The sequence below is a fragment of the Calonectris borealis genome, chromosome 13 (assembly GCF_964195595.1).
Source record: "Calonectris borealis chromosome 13, bCalBor7.hap1.2, whole genome shotgun sequence".
NCBI classification, from domain to species: Eukaryota; Metazoa; Chordata; class Aves; order Procellariiformes; family Procellariidae; genus Calonectris; species Calonectris borealis.
In genome coordinates this window covers 259,635-280,325 of record NC_134324.1, presented here as the reverse complement: position 1 = coordinate 280,325, position 20,691 = coordinate 259,635, and the positions used below count along the sequence as shown (strand labels likewise).

Sequence of the window (20,691 nt, the reverse complement as noted above, 5' to 3'; positions counted from 1 at the left end):
TCCACTAATACTCCCTTTAGGACCTACTGTGTTTCTTTTCCTTCAGCTCTATCACAGTGTTGTGAACATGGCACATGCGTCTTCTTCATATAGCAGGGAGGGAAAATGGGTACCAAGTTCTCCATGAAAGGCACAGAGGAGTGGAAAGTTGGGTGACTGCCACAGCAGGTTATTTGTGATCCCATGAAATGTGCTGCAATCATGGGTTTTGTCAATACAGGGAGAGTTGTAGGAATAATTTCAGAGAGGAATGTACCTTGTCAGTGCACGCTTTAATTGCTTTCTGTAGTAATTTCTGTCCAGCAATCATGGTAGAATTATGGAATTAATGTATGGAATTTCTACATGGCCGAGAACGCAAGGACGCTGAATAGCAGCAGCGCCTGGTTAATCTGGCAGTATTTATGTCCATTTCTGTAAGCCATCAGGACTCCCAGCACAGAGACAAGCCCCTCCTGGAGACATTATCGTCACAGACCCTTAGTCTTCCAACCCAGACGCCAGACACCAGATGCCTCCCTCAAAAGTAGGAGCCCCACTCGCAAGGCCTCCAGCATCTGACCAGCCCCAGATAACTGACCTGGCCTGTACTCATAGGCACTCGAAAAACAAGGTTTTGAGCTGAGAAGTTGAGCTGAGCTGTGTTGGCAGCAAACCAGTCCATGCCAACGCCCTCCTGCAGTGGGCTTTTGCCTGAGTTCCATCAGAAGACTTGCCAGAGCAAACAGGTTTCCCCCAAATATGAACCGTTCAGCTCTTTCCACTGGGGAAAAAAATAGTTACATTAGAAAATTTCTCACCATTATTTTTGTGTTTGTATTGCAACAGATTGTAGTCAGAATTCTGAGTAGGTTGTGGCCTCTCCCCTAAACAGCTGCAGTCTAGTTGGAGGAAAGATGCAGAAAAAGGGGTAAGTTTGAAACGAAGGAGGTGAGAAAGCTGGAAGGAGGAAGAGTGAGGATCAGGAAGAGATCACGACATGTAGAGGAAATGACTACAATTGATGGTCCCAAATGACGTGTACCACTCAGCTGTAACCAGAATCTTCCTCCCAAAGGAATGCATGGACTGCTAAACTGGACAAGATTTTTTGGAGCTCTCTATGGAAATGGATGTAAGGAATGACACAGATAGCCATAGGCGAAGTGGGAAGCTGATTGCTTTTAGGAGAAGCTGGAAAACTGGGTGGGCACGTACATTGCTCATAGCTGGAGGTGAGGGTGAAGAAAGGAAGCGGTGCGGGAACTGTGTATGGTACCTTGTAAAGTTACTTTCATGCCCTCTTGCTTAGGTGCCCTGACTTGCAGGAACAACTGCTTTCCAGAACAAGAGCATGACTGTCTCGGGTCTTGTCAGTTCTTGGCTCTTCCACTGAATTTGCCCAGAAAAGCTATCTTTTAGCATGATTTTCTGGGTAGCTCTTTGTCCATACTTAGTCCCCGACGCTGCTCCTGCGCAACGCCCACCATGGAAAGCGGGGTTCTGCACCACTGGGGGTAGTGAACAAATCTGCTGAGCCCCCTTCCATGCCCGGCTCGCTTTGCTTTGCTCTGTAGTTTCCCAGCCTGCACCAACCCGTGCCTAAACCCTGCTCAGAAACGCCGGTTTTCAACGGGCGGGTCCTGCCCCTGTCCCCCAGCACGAGTCCTTTTTCCCCCCAGCGCTTTGAGGACTCCCAGGGGAGCATGCAGAGCGGCGCGTTCATCCCAGGCGGGACGAGCCTGGAACGTGCCGCTGCCTCCGCCCTGGGCGCCGGGGGCATCTCCCCCGTTGCCTTCCCACGCCGAGTCTCTCGGGAGTGAGCCCCGCCGAGGGCTGCCTCCTGCAGATCGGGCTGTTCCCCGGGGCACTCGGGCCCCGGAGGGACGGGCGGGCGCCGAGCGGGCCTCACCGCGGCCTCCCGCCCGCACCAGCTCCGCCCGAGCGGCACCGGGGCGCGGCCTCTGCCCGCCCGACGGGGCGCTCCGCGCCCCTGCCTGCCGCCCGCGCCGGCAGGGGGCGCCGCCGCCCGGCCCCGCCCGGGCCCGCCCGGGCCCGCGCCCGCGCCCAGCCAATGGCCGGCGGGCCCCGCGCGGGGCGGAGCCGTCCCGCTGGCAGCGCCCCGCCCCGCCCGGCCGGCCGGGCCGCCGGCCCCGCGCCCCGCGCCGCGCGAGCCCACTCATCGGCCGCCGCCGCCGCCAGCCATGAGCCGCGCCGCGCCTCGGCCGCGGGCATGACAGCGCGGCCGCGCCCCGGGCTCCGCGCCGGGCCAGGCAGGTACCGCCGGGGGCTGCGCTGCGGGGAGGGGGCGTCTGCTGCCGGCTCCCCGGGGGCTGCGCTGCGGGGAGGGGGCGTCTGCTGCCGGCTCCCCGGGGGCTGCGCTGCGGGGAGGGGGCGTCTGCTGCCGGCTCCCCGGGGGCTGCGCTGCGGGGAGGGGGTGTCTCTCTTCGTACCCTTCCCCAGAGCTGCCTGCATGTCGCGGGGGTCTCCCGCACGCTCCCGCGGAGGTGGCTGCGTGTCGGTGGCAGGGTCGCTCATCTGTGAAGCTGGAGGGTCTGCGGAGCCGGGTCGGGAGGCGCTGGGGAGGAAGCGCTGCCAGCCCGGGGAGGAGGCGAAGGTCTCCGGTTCCTCGGCCCGGCTGCAAAAGCGAAGGGAGGCAAGGGCAGGTGGGGGATCCGTGGTGTGTGTCTGCACGCGTGTGCGCAGCTGGGGACCCGCTTGGCTTTGGACTGGGTCGGAAAGGAAAAATCCTGAAAATCTCTGCAGCTCGGGGTTCTGAGAGCTTTTTTGCTTGAGACGTATTCACAGAGTCGCTTTTCCAGAGTGGTGGCAGAATTGCAGCGCTTTTGCGTCCCAGTGTTATTCCAGGAGACCTGTCAAGTGCATGTTACTTTGCGTTCATGTCAGGACACAATGACAGGCAAAGCAGTCCTTTTGTTACTGCCTCGTATTTTTAGACTCTCCAGGAGAAACCGCAGTCTCCTCTGGAGTGAGGGAAGCATGTGGTGCTCGCTCCAGCAGAGCAGGGAGCATGCTGGTGGGGAAGAGAGGCTCAGTCTGGACTGAATGGCAGCTGCCCTTGGTGATTTTTTAAAATGCAACAGAACAAACAATAGAATATCATATTAGCATGGGGTTAGCCTGAAATAATGGAAAACAAGAGGGAAAACTGTAAACATACTTCAAAATGCCAGTTTGAAATTCTCAAGCAAATAATCCAAAACAAACAGTAGCTGAGTGGAACTATTTTCTTTGCAGGGAGTTTCCACTAGAATAAATAGCAAGTTCTGTTAAAAAAAAAAATTAAAAATCTGCAACTATTTGTAATACTTGTAGTGCTTGCCAGGGGCCGGAGGGTGCCCACAACCAGATAGATCTTTGTGATCCAGAGTGATGCATTATTGCAGCTTTTGCTGCCAGGTATTTAGAGACGCTTGCAGTTTTTATGTACAGGCCCTTCCTAAGACAGAGATGTCTGTTCTTCCCTTTACCTTCCCATCTTCTTCTACATTTAGAATATCCCTTAACGTTCTTGTTCCTAACTAGACCTCTGTCTGCTGATGCCTTTGTGCAACCCAGACAAAGTGTTGCTGGGGTGTGCCAACTCTGCATTACCTGCAGAGGTGGAAAATGAGGGCCTTTAGCAGCACGTTCTTTGCCTCAGCATCACAGCTGGTTGCTAGCTTGCACAGCCAGAGCAGTAGGGCCGTGGACACCTGCTTCTGCAGGAGCATGGAGCTCCTACATGCATTGTATTCCCTGGGATGCATAGAGCACCACCAGGCACTGCACCTCAGCCTTCCCAGTGATTTCTTCAAGGACCTGATCGTCACTTTGTCTAGCATGACTTTTAGCTTAAAGTCATGCTAGATTAATTAGCTTATTAAGCCACTGGTACATGATGGGATATGTGTAAATGGCAGTGTTCCTGGTCATGGGACAGCTGCCCAGCAACTTGCTGAGACCTGGCACAGCTCATGCCCAGCTGCAGGAAGTTCCTGGGTATATTTCCTGGGCCCCTGGGCTGGTGCTCTCCAGGGCACACCTAAAGAGAAGTAAAGCATTTAGTTTGTGAGCCAGAGAGAAAGTGGTCAGAAGGCTGTTTTGATATGCACAGGCCTTTTAAACCTTCCCCCCAAGGTTTGCGACTAAACAGTTTTCTCAGAGATCTCACTGCCTGTTCAGTCAGTTAGCTTGATTGGAAAGCCTATTTATTTAACGCCCTCTAGTGATATTTTAAAAATTAACATAGATTCCTTTCAAGAGGAAAACAAATATTAAAGTTTATTGGTTTAAAAAGATTTGCATTTTCTAAGAGTCAACTGCTTCAGGGAATCCCTATCAAACACAATACCACGCTTTGGATGGGTGCATAACCTGATTTTGGATAGGCTTCTCTAGCCATGGAGACATAACGATAGTCTCTGCCTCCCCTGCAGACTCTCAGTGGTGCTTAGTGAAGGTCTTTCCATCAACAGCACTGGACACAATTCCTTTCTCTTGACCTGTCTTTAAGTGCTGCTGCACTTGAGGTTTTGGCTGAACCCACATGTAGATCGCTTAATGCAGCTCTGGTGTAGGTGAGCTTGGCATTTGCAGAAGGGACCGTTTATGCTTCTTGGTGCTTCACCTTTGTTCATTATAATTCAGCTAGGCTGGCCCCAGAAATGAGAAGTGTGTGGCCTTGGTTTTGCAGAGGAACTAGCTCCGGGGACTAGAACTCCTTTAGACTGTAACCAGGGGATGTGACTCAAGCATCTGTGTAGTCAGACTGGTTTTACTTCATAGGTATGGGAGATGTTGAGGAACGTACCATTGATATGGTTTCTCTTAATTAGCTGGAAGATGTCGTGGATGTTCATTCTTCAAGACTAGCCATGAGGGATCCCAGATCCCCTCCTGCTTGTAATATGGAAGATTCTGATTTGCCGCTCTGATGCAGAGATCCTTCTTGTGGATCCTTTGCTAGTCCCTCGTGGACAGCATTACACCAGCACACTGTGCTCCACCTTCCTGCCTGCCACAGGTTCACCACCTCTCTGCTGTTTCACCCTCAGCACCCTCACAAACACCCCCAGACTCCTGTATTTGCTCTGTTCACCTTCATCCACATATTACTCACTCCTCCACCCTTGCCAATGCCACCGTCACAGCAAGTAGCACCCCGGCAGATCCAAACACACGCATCTCCGAAAACACCTACAGCAGCACTCAGCCACTCACACTGTTACTCACCTGTGTCCCACTTACAGCTGTGCACGATCACACCCACACTGGACTGCACCGTCTCAAACGAACACCCCCAGGGGCCTCCGGAGCACCCGCAGCCCATCGGCTGTTTGGCAGTGCTGCTCGGAAGATAACCCATATCCTCTGGCTGGAAGCTGATGTGCAGAGGTCACCTAGTACCTTTAGTAGTGCTAAAGTATGGTACACACCTGATCGGCGTGGCTGGTTTCTCAGCTAAAACAGGAAATCTGCCTTGCCGGCTCCCCACCTCTCCGTGTGCTTCTGGTTAGGGACCTGGCATCTCCTCAGGATATTCTGTTCGACGTGTCTGTGGAAGTGTCATCAGTATGAGTACTGTCGCCTAGTAGAGCGAATAGCAAGTCTGCTTAACACCACCTTCTCCATTTCAGCCAGAGGCTGGGATGTGGCAGTCACTGGAATTTAAAAAACGAACAACAAAAACCAGTAAAACCCACTTCTGTTCATCTTCCACTTCTCAGCACTTTCTCCTGAGGGATCTTAGGGCTATGGGAAGAGGACTGGCACAGGGATGGGTGCGCACAGGCGCAGGGGATCAACCTTTTTTTTCTTGTCTCCACAGTGCTGCCCTCCTCATGTTCCCCGGAGAGCAAATGGCAGGACAGATAAGGACGTGAAAGTTTCCAAAACCTGGCGCCCATAGTTAGCCCCTCTGAAAACAGGTAGGGTGGAGTCCAGCTTGTGGCATGTGAGAGAGAAACTGAAGCAAAACAGGATGTTTTTGTGATTTAACACTTATTTTTCATAATTCCTATTGAAAGGCGTGTTTTGATTTGGTTTTGAAGTTGCCCACCGTGTTTATTGGGAAGTCTATCAGCCAAAAAGCTTTGTGGATGTGTGTGCGCATGTGTATGTGCACATGTGCTTGCGTAGGGAGAGCAAACGAAGAGGCTACTGTTCAGCCCCAGTCATTATGCTATCTAGCCTCTGTCTGAGTCATTGGAGATGCTGTATCCACTCTGATAAATCCTAGCCTCTGCAAAGCACTGGCATTTTATCATTGACTTCAGTGGAACAAGACATTTTCTGCCTTAATCGTTTGTTCTCCTTGGCTCATCTATGAGTTTCTGCAGTAGCTTGCAGCAGTTGCTCCTACGGAATAATTATGACAGCCTAATGTAAGGAACTTAATGTGAATAGTTTGATTCCACTGCTTATCTTTTTCCACCACTCGTGCCATCAAAGAACTGGGACACATTCTTTAAGGCCACACAACTTGACTTGCATTGGTTCATAGCAAGAGCTTTTTACTGTAAGAATGTGCATATTTTGTTGGCCTCACTTGGCAAACTATCCTCTGGCCTCCGGGTTATTTGATCTCTAAGCTCGTCATCCTCCATGATTAGCTTCTCTCCTTCCCTTTCTCTGTCCACCGGCATCCCTTCAGGCTGTGTTTTCAGGCCCCTTCTTCACACCTTCTTTTTCACATGGGCTCAGCTGACATAATGCTGCTCCCGCCTGCCTTTCCATTCTTGACCTTTGCCCAGCTGCTCAGCGATGTCTCTCCCGGCCTCTGTCACTGTTCAACCCTTAACGTCTTCCTGCAACTCCAAAAACTGGCAAGAAAGTGCAATTGTTCAAGCCAAAGTCTACTTTTATTTGCCCAGCTCATGTAACGTTAGACTTGCAGCTCCACGCTGAAATTCATGATGTTTGGATCCTCATTTGAGTCTGAGATGCCTATTTTTCATTTCCATCAACTGCAGAATTCTGTGGGATTAAATCCTACAATTCAGCACAAACCTATCATGAGTTTTGAGGAGGAGTTGGACAGTGAATGTTACTAATAAGTGTGTTACCCGTCCTGATGCTGACTGGCCGATGAGCAAGCAACAGAAAGAGGAAAGTGCCTTTCACGGTGTGTGTGCTAGCAGAGTTGCTGCTGATTAACCCTTTTTTCAGCCAGCCAGCTCTGAAAATGCCGTTTAACAACCCCAAGTCTGTATAATGCTAACAGGATGCTTATAAGGCATAAAGGGATTAATGTTCAGCTCTAATGAAATCCAGATGCACAGAGCTGCCTCTTTTCAAGGTCTTTTCCATGGCCAAGCTGCAAATAAAATGATTTAGTCATTGTAAATAGATGAGAAACACCAGACCTGCAACATGCACTAAGTACTTAAACTCACAGGCACCAAAGGCTGCTGGCAGTTCCTGGGTGGGGAGGATGGCGTCACCCACTGACCCTCTGCTTGCAGCAAGATAATTTGTAAGCACTTGGGACCTTTCTTGGGGAGCACAATTCATGCACATGTTTACGTTAGGGCTGGGGGAAGCTGGCTCGGAAACAAGCCTGCATCTGTCCCTAAGAGAAAGCCAAGGCAGGTATAAAGGTGGTGAGTGTCTGGTCAGTCTCTGTCAGGGATGCGTTGGTGGACCACTGGCAACTTGGCCGCTTGCACTGGGTGAGGGAGAGGTGAGGATTCCTACCACAGCGTTCAGGTGGAGACGCGCCGTCTGCTCAGTGGACCTGAACGCGCTGGTAGTTAATCTGGGCCCTAGCAGGGGCTGGACCAGCGAACTTGAGCTCAGAGGCCCTGCTTCGGAAAGACTGAAGTAATTCTGTAGCCGGGCAGACCCAGCTGTCGATGAGTTTTTCATTTTTAATATGGCAGAAGGAGGAGTTTTGAAGCAAGAGAGGGGAAGAGAAGGGGGTTATTTTAAAGGCATGAAGGAATGTGTTACATTCTTCTGTTCCTCAGGTTTGGCTGCTCTGCAAGTTTTTCGTTTTGCCAAAGCTCAATTCAGTGAACTATTTATTTGCATTTTTAAAGAAAGAGCACGGTTCTTAATTTACTTTGGCCTCAGTGATGAATTTTTATACTGTGAAATCCAGCAAGTTCCCTTCCAATGTTATATATACATCCAACTTTACAACAGAAACTTCAACCTCAAAGTACCAGCCTGAATTAAATGCTTTAAAGGGGTTTATAAAAGTGTGCCCCCACTGATTTCCCACGAGTCTTATCAGTAGTCACCCCATAATTGTTTGATGCCATGCTCATTATCAGAGCACGCCACAGCTTGATGCTAGAGACCATATATATGTGTAGAACTGTGTAGAGTTTTTCTTAAGAGCTATAGAGGCAAGAATTCCTCATGAGAGGTTCCTGGGGTAGCTTTCAGCATTGGTTCAAAGGAAGGAAAGGCATGAGGAAAGAGTCCTGCTATAAAGTTCTATCGAAACGTATAGGGGGAATCTGTTTCAGTGGGTTTTCACCATGGGAATGAGCATTGCAGGAAAATCCCAACAGGCAGCAGCTGTTTGGTGTAATCCATTGTCAGCAAATATTTCAAATTTACTCAGCCCTGGACATCAGAATTGCAACCAAACCATCAGGACCTCCAAGAAAAGGTGAACAAATTTTGCAAAACAAGGTTTTACTTTTCCCACCACTTTTGGCCTCCTATGCTAGTACTAGAAGGGGGAAGTGCTTCCTCTAGCAGCTGTTAGTTCCTCACCAGGCCAGAAGCACAAAGTACCGAAGTATTTCTAAATCAACATCAATATTTATTGATCTCTTCAGTTTCCATCAATTAGCAATTTACTGTGCTGTGCTGGCTACAGAGAAGAGACTTGCAGTTGTGTTACTCAAAGTTTTTCAAATTGATATAGATGCAAAAAAGACTTTGTCCAAGTGTACCCTTCAGAAGTTCAGAGCCTGATCCTGTTGAAGGTGGTAGCTAATGATCATCCTCACCGGCAGTAAGTGTTTTTCTTGCAGTGCTTTTTTTGTTGTTGTCCCAGAATACGTAGACACACCCCCTCCTGCTGAACCTTCAGATTTGCAGAGAAAAGACCACCCATGGATGTTTTCAGCAGCAGTTGCCCATAATTTTCACAGCTTCTGTCCACCAACACAGTATCAGTGGGCTGAGGCTTGGAAACGGCAGAAATTTTTTTATTCTTGTATTCCTCAGTGAAAACTGGATGCCGCGGTGAGGAAGCACAGAGCTCCAGCTGGGCACCCACGTGTTTACAGAGGCACAGCTGATGAACAGGAGCTGTGACCTTGTCTTCCCACTTAAAGCTTTTGGGTCCCTTTTTAGGTACCTGTCCTGCAGTTTGAGTGACAGTTGAGAGTTTCACTTTGTTTTCGGACCTGGGCAGTGCTGTGTCACGGGAGCAAAGCCTCCTGCTCGTCCCCAGGCATGGATACTCCCGGTGGAGGGCAGTGCCAGGCGGGCAAGGCTGTGTTCAGTAGCCAGAAACACAGACCCGAGCCTTGACAAGTTCCGAGTGTCCTGATCTGGGGTCCAGCCCACTGTCATTTAAGAGCACAGACCATTACAGCAGCTCTTCAGAAAGACCCTCTTCAGTCGGGAAGACCTCTGGTGCTCCGTGAGGCAGCAGTCCCCTCCGTGCTTTGCAGGACGTCCTCCCTCATTGCCATCCGCTGTCAGTGTTGTTCTGGACTCCTGAGGAAGGCAGGCCCTGCAGGCACAAGTTATTCATGAGAGCAGGGAAAATAAGTGGCATGGAACAGATTAGTGTGAGTCAAACTAATCCCCAGCCACCTCCGAGTGGAAAACCCACTCGGCCTTTGGCAGCTGAGAATTGTTTCTCCCAGTCCCCCTTATATGGGACACTTCAAAATAAACCAGCAGGGCTCCATTTCTTGGAAGGAAAAGGAAACGTTTCAAAGTGTGTCCTTGCAAACTGATTTACTGCCATCAGGCTCTGCATATTTTAAGAAATGTTTCAGTTTGGCTGGAGCCGCGTCGTAGCAGTAAGGGAGAGGGAAGCAATTAGTGAAACAACATGGGAAGATGAACTTGTATGAAACGGCTCAGATAAACATTTACACCCAAGTTTCTTAGCTCTGAGTTCACCCTGAACCCTGCCCTGTCTCTCTGAAGACTTGCATCCACAAATAAAATACTGGGCTGTGGCCACCCAGCATTATTTTACACTTCCTCCTCTGATTAATTAGGCTAATTATGGATCTTAAGGAATTCAAAGGGTTAAAGTGGTGGCAGGAGAGTTAAAGATTCTCCGTAGCATTTGCAAGGAAATGTTAATGCTTTACCATATGCCTGTGCTGGCAAAATTCACCCCAAAGAGCTCGTAAAACAGCTGCACTTCTTTTCCTCCCTTCTGGGCACTGAATTTTCACCCTATGCAAAGTGAAATAGTGCAAACTATTAAAATATAAATGGACAGACACACATGAAGCAATATGGAAAAAGGAGGCTGGATGGATCGGAACAGGGTTGCATTAGCCAGAAAACGGAATGGACTGCCAGTCTCAGGGTGGCAGGAGGCATAGGGCAGTTAGCGTAGCGTTAATTGGGCTGCATGAGCAGTTAATACTGCTCCGTATTAGGTGGGGCGAGTCATCCGTGCTGTGGAAAAGCCTCTTGTAGCCCCAATGGTAGCAGAAGGACCTGTTTCTTTGGACAGGTGGCAAATGTTTAGGTATCAGGAATTCCTGATAATATTCCATGAGATTTGATCTGCTCTGATTCTGTCTGCTCACAGATGTTGTTGGTCCGTGCTTTTGGATAAGCTCCGGCATCAAGAACTGCGTCTGTCTTGTTTTCACAATGAAAAAGTTGCAGTAATGACTCCAGGGGAAAATACCTTGTGATTTGAGGAGAAAGGACTCCTAGCTTAGACCTTGCCCAGAATGAAGACCTAGCTTCCAAGCCTAGCTCTGCCTCTGCTTTTCTGCATCGCTGTGGGCACGTTACTTGAGTCTTCATTCTGAGCCTCAGTTTCTCCATTTTCCAAGCAGTCACTTCGAAGATGGAGTAGAGATGTATGGGGTAAGAGTAAGGAAGGGCTTGCTTGAATGAAGACTGTAATCTGTTTTAGAGCCCATCAGCTGGAAAATGTTGTGGTGAAGTACAATAGTTATATAGAGGGAAAAGCAGAAGGTCACTTTGCTAAGGCCACCACTGGCTCAGAAACAGGCTTTGTCAGTCCTCTGGCAGCACTGGCAGCTAGTCATGGTCCTGACAGAGCTCCTCAGTCGGCCACCTGCTCGTGGGCATGTACAGCGGTGGGCATTCCTCTAGACACCTGGGGGTTGCTTCTCTTCCCTTATTCTTATATCTGCCCTGAAATGTCTCTAGAGCAGCCACGAAGGCCTCGGGTACCGCAGGGATGCTTGCGTGGCAGCTGTCTGGGAGCTGGGAATGGGGTGGTGTCGCAGCACAATGTGTGGAGCGGCTCCTACAGCTGCCGAAAACATTCCTGTCCCTGGGATGAGAAACCTGGCGGCATAGCTGGCGGATGAGCACCGTGAGCTGGACGCCGTAGCCTGCTTCATCTTCTGGCTATGCCTAGCGGGAAAAGACTCACCTGGTGTCTTGAGGTGGAATATCTGACAGAGGTGTGAAGTTTGCCTGCAGAGCCTGACTCTGCGCAGAGACAGAGCATGGAGCCGCTGTGGGTAACGCTCCTAGATGTGCAGCAGGCCAGGCACCAAAATGGGGAAAATCGGTTTTTGGTCTGGCTTCCTCTCAAAATGAGGCCTTGCTGTGACTGTGAGGACATTGTGGCCCATGTTTTACTCTCTCTGACTGTGCCTTTAGCAACATAAGCCTCCCTAACCGATCTGAATGTCAGCATGGAATTGACTCAGAGTCCACGTTTATAAGTCTTGTTAGGGTTTTGGTTTTTTTGGTTTTTTTAAAGAGTATATGATACCCTAATAATAAAATGCAGCTTCAAACCTCTTTAAATCCTGCTTGCGATGGCAACAGAGTCAGTGCAGGGGCTCGTTAAACAACCACATAGAAGGGAACCGAAGGGGAAATGCTCAAGCTAAATTCAGAGCTCATTGGGGCAGCTGGACTTTTCCTTCACAACACATTAGACAGTGATGGGTGAATGTCCAAGATCTGGAGTCACATCTTAATTTTTAGATTATGTCCATCTCTATCTAGCAAGGAAAAACATTAATAAAATCAGTGCACAATTCTCCCCTCGTCAAAAGAGAAGGGAGGGGGTGGCTATCATCCCTGCCTCAGCAGAGAGCGTATGGGGTGGAGCCAGGCTAACTGACTGATCTTCCTTGCTGTGTGTTCAGTCCTCATGAAGAACGTTTCCACTATGGACTGCAGGGTGGTATGGACGTACCAGGCTAGTTTTAAACATGCTAGCTAGCCCCGTTTCTTGGCAGAGGCTCTGCAGAGCTTCATCCTACTATTTCTACACAACTACTTGTTTTCAGACTGCTTTTCAATCTCTCTTTGAGTGATGACATACCTAATGGCCAAAGCAGAACCACCCAGGAGCCTTCGTGTAGTGTGGTCTTTTTTCCCTGGAAAATGCAGATTGATTGAAATCAAACATTTTATCGAAACACGCTGCTTTGAAAGACCCTTCCAGTAATATGAAGGGAGGGCTCTGAAGGAACTCTTCCTGCCACACAGGATCTTAAATCTTCCTTGCCAGGCAAGTTTCCATTGGAAAATGGCCTCGATTCATGCCAGCTTACCCACCCAGCCCCACGGTCTGCAGCTTTGCAGCAGCTCTATCATATGGATTAACCCAGAAATTCAAAGTCCTGTGGATCTGTCACATCTTACTGTGCAGGTGGTCCTGCATCCAGGCAGCCCTGCAGGTGGCCAAGCCAACCAGGTCCTTGGCTGTGTCTACCTCCCACATTTGGTCTGGAAGCATCAGGGTCTCTGGTCCGTGCCATCATACCCTGCAGTCTTTCGTAGCATCAGCAGCTCGTGAGTGACAGACGTGTTTCCCTGCTGCTTTGCACTGACTGACGGAGATGGGTCAGACCAGGTAGCTTCCCGCTGCTGCTAGCAGAGTGCATGAGTCTTGTCAACTTGCAGCAGATGCTAGGGTCAAAGAAAGCACGTGGTGTTTTTGAAGACAGTGTATCAATGTTTCTGAAACAAATATTTCAATTTATGTTTTGCAGAAAAGTTGCAGTATTAAAAAAAATTTGCTTTCATTTCTGAATGTGAACTAAACCAAACAGCAGTATTCCGGTGCCACAGACATTGCAGGCTTTGATCAGCTATTGACAGAAGGAGTAGCTGTACTAAGCAGGTGTCATTATTTTTCAGCTCCATCCCACCTTAACTATCTGAAGAATAACATTCAAGTGCAGAGGTCGGCGGGGGGGGAGGAACCCGCTCATGCTGGCCAGCTGAGCCGATAGTGTAGGCCATACATGGGTTTGGAATGAGGGGCATTAGACTCACAACCTCCCCAGTGCCAAGAAACACACAGCTAAAATTGGCAGCTCTGAGATGAGTAATGCACAAACACGGTCCAGGGTGTTGCAAGTGTTCAAGCACTTTCAGAGTATGTTGGGTAAATGAGTATCTGTTTCCATGGCACCAAAACAGCACAGGGATTACACCGTGTCCCTTTGGTGGTTCTCTGATTCCAGTGCCTGGTTAATGTGAACAGAGCTGGCTTCCAGCGAAAGCACTCCCTGGCTCTAACATGGAGGGGCACAGCGAAGTCCCCCCTTCAACCGAAAGCGATGCTTGTGGGGAAAGGCTGCGTGATGCTGCCAGCACCCAGGCCAGCCCCGGACTGTGGACCACCAGCCGCCCCCTTCAAGCACTGCCAGCTCCGCTCAAGCGCAGCCGTTGGGCAGGAGGGCGAGGGGGCTGTGGCCGCTCCAGAGAGCTCCTGTGTGAGGCAGAGGCCTTGTGGTGTTTCTTCTGTGTGGTGAGATGGGAGGGTTTTTTGCAAGAAAACCATAAAACTGTAGACCTTAGAAACATGCAGGATTCAGAGCACATTTTACATGGCACTGGAAGAACACTCAAGGTGTTAGGAGGCTCCTTGTCCAGCAGCCTCTTAAGGAAACATCATTTACATGGGCTAGCCGATACAAACCAAAATTGTTTAAAATGGGGTACGCAGCTAGGTTCTCCCAAGCAGGGAACGAGAACATGAGCAACTCTTTTACCTTGCATGGCTACTGAAACCAAAGGCAGAACAATTTATTATTTCTCTATTAAATATGCAAATCAAGTATGTTAACCGTGAAATTATGCCAATTAGTTGTGTCCTGTTCCCTCAGTAAGATGCCACTCCTGTGATCTTGTGGCCATCATCTCAATGATGTCTTGCCAAGGATACTTGACTGGTTAGGGTCAAAGAGACTTTGGCTGAGGGCTTGGAAGGCGATTTTCTGGTTTGCCTAGAGTCTGTTTGGAATCAGGCAACTAGACCTCTGGGCAACTGGTGATCTCAGCATTTTATTTGGAGATAGCAGGTATGGGGAATACGTTGTGTCCTGTAGTCACAGCAGTTCACTGTGAAATGCAAAGTTCTGTCTTTCTAAGACTTCCATGGGTAGTCCAGTGCCTGCTGGAAGTGATGCTAGTGAACAGGTCCTCAGACTCCTGTGGAGAAGTGCAGTGAGTGGGCAAAGACGAGGCTTCGTGGAAGGCATTGCTGCCGCCGTTCAGATACAACCTGAAACCATTCCTAATGGTCAGGAGAAGAAATCCACCAGTACTTGACTCTCTGATATCTCCCCTGAAATTTATTCGGAGTAAAATGTCCTCCTGCACTACACTCGCATCACGTATGTCACTGGTACTCCTTACTACGTTGTACCACAGAGGAGACTAGTTTTGGGGTGGGCAAAATGATTGCTTTACCTACAGTAAGGTAGGTATGTGCCATAGGATTCTTCAGCACGGAAGATACTATCACGTGCAAGGTTTTATTACAATGCCGTTCAAGATGTTATTACACAAAGACGCATCCGATCTCCCTGCGTGCCTGCTCTATTTATTCAAGTGACCTTTGCAGCTGACAGCCTGCCGGGGTTTTCCACCAGGCAACCACACCCATCCTTTCTTCCTAAGATATTGCATGACTGATGCTTTACTGTACTATGTTTTGTAGGAACATTTTATCCTATTAAGGCACCTTTGAAAGCCAGATGATCCATTTAGTAGGGACTCTCTTATTTTTAAAACAAACATTTTTAAGCTGATGTTATTTTTATTTAATTCTCTCTGTGAAACTTCCGAAGACAGATCTTCGCTTGGCAAGGTCATATCAGGGAATGAGGGAGAAATTGCCATCCGTCACTGTCTACATATATACACGTACACAAAGAATCTACTTAGAGAGCACTACTGATGTTGCAAAGCTGAGTATTCATACATTAGGAAATTGCTTTATTAAATTGCGCTTGCAGTCCTACTCCAACTTTGAGTTACGTGATCATACTCTCTTTTTCACGAGGTTGTCTGTCCACGAGGGCTCTGGTGGACCTGATGAGGCAATGAATCAGGAGTCTGTGTTGTAGAAAATTTTGGCTGTAGAATTCCCCGTCTTTTGTCACAGAAGTCAAAAGGTGTATTGTCAACGAAATGGGACATGAGGAGGTGCGCGCCTTCCCTGGCAGCGGGACGCCACGCTGACTTCTGCCACAGATTTCCTTTCTGAAGTGTGGTAAATCACTTGACCAACTTTTGAAGTGGTCACTGCTGCCCTGTTCTTAATTTTGGGGATTCCTCACATAAATCCCTGGAGGCAGACTTACAGCCATTCTGAGCCCCTGTAGCTCCAGCAAGAGTGAGCAGGAGCAGTACTTCAAACCAGCCCCCTCTGCCAACCTTTCTGTCTGCTCAGAAAAATCAGGTCCAATGTGTTGAACACCAGGCAGCCAAATTCACTGTAATCACTTTGTTCTTGGCCTTTCCATCAGTGAAATGAGGATAATACCTTCCTCTAACATCATAAGAATGTCATGTTAATGTGGTTTTAAGGTACTGAGCTGTAATAGTGTCGTGTACTCAGAGATGGGACTAGTGAGCTCACATGCAACGAATATTTCTGCTTTCAGCACGGAGTTTGAAAAGTATACGGGTAATAAAAGGAACACGCTTTCTCCGTAGGACCTCTCCTCAACCAGCAATCCTGGTTTCTTTTATTCTTAGGTTATTCCATATTTTGATACGTTCAGAAGTCAAAAGATCAATAATGCTCAGCATACTCTAAACTTCCTGGTACTTAAAGCTCTAATACAGGCAAATGCTGAAATTAGAAATGAGCCGTGGGACAGATTTTCCCATGCTTACTAAGCAAGAGCCATTGATGTAAGGATTTCTCTCCCAGGCTAAAATCTGTTATCTTTCTCCAGCACAAAATTCACTTAACAAATAAAAGGAGACCTATGACCTTCATGTGTATATGTGGACTTGGATGGTTATCATGTCTAACTCATAAGTCTGGCCGTTACAGTCACTTCATTTCTGTGTCATACAAGACTTGGTGGCTGTGGCTGTTAAAAAAGATACAAGTGTCTTGAGGTTACACGACCTGGAGAGGGGCCTAATAACAGTCTGTTTGCTGAATCTGTAAATATGGGAAATGAAGATAGAGAAAAATCTATTAAGTAACCTCATCCATTCCTTCAGCCCATAAAATATGGCTCCCTACAGTATTATATCCTGTTCATAGCTTTGTCCAGTCCAGCTTTAAATTGGATTTCTATACCTTTCCTTAACAAACTATTCCATGGCGTGAGTGTTAGGAAGTTTTTCCTGACCTTCAACCTGTGGTTTTTTTCTCTGCTTAATTTCATGTCGTTACTTTGAATTTTGGCTGTGAAAACTGGAAGCATTTCAAGTTAGGAAAGTGTTAAGTGTCCCACATAAATGTGAGAGTTGACAAGCGTTTTAATAATAAGGAGGGGGAGGGAGGTGTCTGAAAATACAGATCATGGCTCTCAGTGCTGAGATTTCATGAGTGTTAACTAGATAAAAAGAGAACTTGTAGAGTGCAATGAGCAGATCTGCTTCCAAGGTGGCCAGGCTAACTGGAATGTCTTTTTGTCTTGCAGAAGATGAAGCCCATAGTACAAAGACGACGATCTACCCCTTCTGCCATTACTAAAGCTCTTGGCAAGTCAAAGTACTATTCCAGGTAGAGGAAATACCTTTCTGACTCCTTTTTCCACCTTTCTGCCTATGGTTTTCAAATTCATTTAATGGTGTCAAGGGCAATTTGTTTGTGGACAGATATGGAAGAGTTTCTTTTTTACTGGAATGGCATTGTGCTCAGCAGTAAAAGCTGAGGGAAAGGAGGAGGATGGGGGGACATTCACATTATGGCGTTTGTCCTCCCAAGTAACTGCTACGTGTGCTGAGGCCCTGCTTCCCAGGCAGAGGCTGGACATCTGCCCGCCGATGGGAAGTAGTGCATGAATTCCCCTTTTTCCCCATCTTATTTTCTCCCCCTGTCCTGTTGGGACGGAGTGAGAGAGCAGCTGGTGGAGGCCTGGCAGCCAGCTCACGTCAACCCACCGCGCAAGGCTAGCTGGTTATTTTCAGTGCAGATAATATTAGGTCTAGATATTTGATGCCTGTTATATCCAAGTATAAATACACCAGGACGATATTGCACAGCGCAGAGACACCCAAGTAAAGTCGGGTACAAGAAACAGAGTGTAAGTTTCTGTAGTGTGGTTTCCCTGCTGACCTGGCTGGCATAAACGAGCTGACACTTGTGTCATTCAGCTCGGAGGGGTATTCACAGTGCTGGCGGTGCAGACCTCACCAGCGAGGTCCAGAAAGTGGAGCTGGGACTGGCTGGTAGAGTGCCCTTCCTCCATCCCTTGCAGAGCCATTCCCTGCCATCAGGGCATGAAATGCTCTATACAGTGCAAGCTGGACCGAGCAGCAGAGCTTCCATCTCTTCCTGACAGCTCTCCTGGCTTTTCTCTCATGTGCCATGACCCCCATCTGCCAATTGACTTGGCAGACTTAAAGGCATGGGCCTGTTCAGAGCTTGCATGGGGCATATTGTGACTCTGTGCTGTGTCACGCTCGGCCTCTAGGTAAGGAGAGGACCTGCTTTCCTGGGTTGTCAGCCTGGAGTTTTTTCCCGAAATCGCATTTCCGCTGGAAGCCCACACTGCCTCCCTTTTGCCCGGTCGCGTAGCCAGTGCGGGGAGGCCAGCGTGCTCCTGCCAGGCGGGAGCAATGAGCCCCAGCTCACAGACACAAAGCCCAGCGGACTCTCTCCTGAGATGCAGCGACCAGTCGCTCATCATCACGCACATGCTGTCTTGACGCTGGGAGGCCATACCTCCTGAAGGAATAAGATATTTTCCTTAAATATATATATTTATGTGTGTACATATGTGTACATATATATGTGTGCGTGTATTTTTTTTTATATATATATGTATATATATGTCCCCTATGCTTGCAAAGAGGAGAAAAAGCTCCGTCCTCCCCCTCTTGCTGGACTGCGCGTGAGACAAGCTTCCTCGTGTGCTCCTGGCTGAGCAGTCAGTGAGTGTTTGGCTGACGGGTTCCGTGCTGTTTAGTCTGCCTCTCACCCGTCACAGGCAGTGGTATGAGAAGCAGAAACAGAGAAAGGAAAGAGCTGGTGCCACAGGAAGGACAGACAGAAGCAGCCGCGGGAGAGAACCTGCCCAGTGCAGCCCAGTACGTGGGGACTCGGCTCCCAGCAGTGCGTGGCTGTGGGTGAGGAGCACAACTGGGAGGTGTCAGAGGGCTGGGGTGCAGAGAGGCCCCGCGTGGGCCTGCCCATGTTCCGCAAAGGCCCGCTGGTTTGGGCGAGGGCACAGTCGTCCCCATCCCTCAGCTCTGACTGCGGTGAAGGGCTGTGGTTCAGTTTAATTAGCGGGAAGGGGGCTGTAAACTGTCCCCAGCCGAGCAGGTCTGACAGAGCCGATGCAGGCAGGGGGAGGCCAGGCAGCGCCGCGCTGACCGCGGGTCCTGTCGCGGGAGCAGGCGGGGCGGCGGAGGGGGGACAAGGCGCGCCAGGAAGGCGCAGCGGGACGCGGGACGCAGGCTGCTGTGGCACACCGCCTCGCCTACCAGGACTGCGGCAGCGTCGTCCCTGAGGAACATCCTGGTGTTCCACCCTGCCCGGCCACCCCCTGGGGCCTCGCCGCCGGAGACCCCTCTGGCCCCTGCTCTGTCTGCTGGACCACCGGCGGGAGGGCTGGCCCTGAGATTTGGCCGTGTTTCAGATGCAGATTCATCTGGGCCTGTGAGGGGCTGGGAGCCGCGACTGGGGATGGAGGGGGCGCTGGGAAGTCTGTCCGTGCCCTGCCAGCGCTGCGTAGGGTGGCATCAGCTCAGGCCGTTTGATGGGAGAGCCGCCAGATCTGGCAGTCCTCCGCGACAGTCACGTCCCCATCAGATGACAGCAGCTTTCCCTTACTACCAGCTTGGGTGGATAGGTTGAGTAGTGACCTTGACGTGAAAAGCTCCCTCTCTTGCCTGCGACTCCAGAGCCATCCAGTGCTCTGCTGACGCTTTGCTCCTGCAGGTAGAAAGCACCAGGAGCGTCAGCAGAGAGAGTCAGGTACAAATATGCCAGACGTGCAAATCTTCTGCTGAAATACCAAGTGCTAGCCATGAGCCGAGCTCCTTGGTCCTTTACTGGGAGCACTCTTCGACGTCGTCCCCTCTTCCTCCTGCAGCACTGTGTAACTACTAGACACAGATGCCACGCTCCTTTCTGCCTTGCTCTGATAGCAATCTTACAAATAACATTTCCTGAGTGATTTGTTTGGTTTGATTTTTTTTTCTTTCTGAGAAAGAGATGATAAAGCTGAACTGATTGACATTTTGATCTGGACCAGCCCTCCTGAAGAATACCCCTTTTGTATCACACCATAGGTAATTGGTGCATAATACATCCTGCTTTTCTGAAACAAGTGTGTGGGGTCAGTCTCGTAGGATCATTTAAAATTAAGGGCAGGGCTGATTTTCATTTGGTTGTCTTCTGACCGAGTTATGTGGCTTCTTTGTCATTCCCCCGCCTTCTAAATTGCACTAAAAAAAAGTAAAGAGGAGAAACAAATTCTTGACTTTATTTGGCTGGAGAATATCCTTGTGAGGGAGGGAAGCTTTAAACGTTTCTCATGATGGATTGCTATGGAGGGAGCTGGTACAATGCCATCTTTGCTTAGGCCACCAGAGTATTGGTGAGATTTTTTTGCTCTCCTGCTGTTGTGTTTACAAAGCTGTGTAACTCCTCCAGCTTTAGGAAATCCACTGCTGAGCTTGTGTGATGGTGTGGCTCCCACTGCTCAATTGATGCACATGGAAAGCTTTAAATATCAAGTTTAAAGGTGATTTAGGTCTCACCTGTAGAGGCAAGAGATGCATAAGCTAAGAATTCGCTTCTTGGTGGCTGAGGAGGGAAGAGGGAATTTCTGCTTGCAGGAGTGCGGGTGTTCCTGTGACTGGGGGATGATTTTAAAAAAGCAGCTAATGGCTAGCTTTAACCTCACTCCCATGAAATCAAAGGGGCCCAGTTATGAGGCCAGTGGAAATTGAGTTAGAGTAACAATGTCAAAAATACTACCCTTAAAGCTCATGTGTTTTTTCATTTGTTTATGTAGAGACTGCCCTCAGACTAGAGTAGTATTGCTGAGGGGTGGAGGGAAGGTACGTATCTCTTCCACATGTGTCCTTGCCTGCAGGCAAGATACACATTTTTGTCCA

At 49.2% G+C, this 20,691-nt stretch overlaps 1 protein-coding gene across 3 annotated transcripts in view; it reads left to right on the top strand.

Moving 5' to 3' along the window:
• The first annotated feature begins 2,155 nt into the window (after positions 1-2,155).
• Positions 2,156-20,691, top strand: part of LOC142087553 (rho GTPase-activating protein 20-like) — a 35,042-nt gene continuing 16,506 nt past the window's right edge. The window contains exons 1-2 of one of the 3 annotated variants that reach the window (XM_075161874.1): positions 2,156-2,252; positions 17,043-17,125. In XM_075161874.1, the coding sequence (XP_075017975.1) occupies positions 17,046-17,125 (80 nt within the window). In that variant the 5' untranslated portion in view covers positions 2,156-2,252; positions 17,043-17,045. Of the gene's footprint in view, positions 2,257-5,835; positions 5,910-17,042; positions 17,126-20,691 lie in introns of those variants that run through there. The other 2 variants (XM_075161875.1, XM_075161876.1) reach the window with 2 other exon arrangements.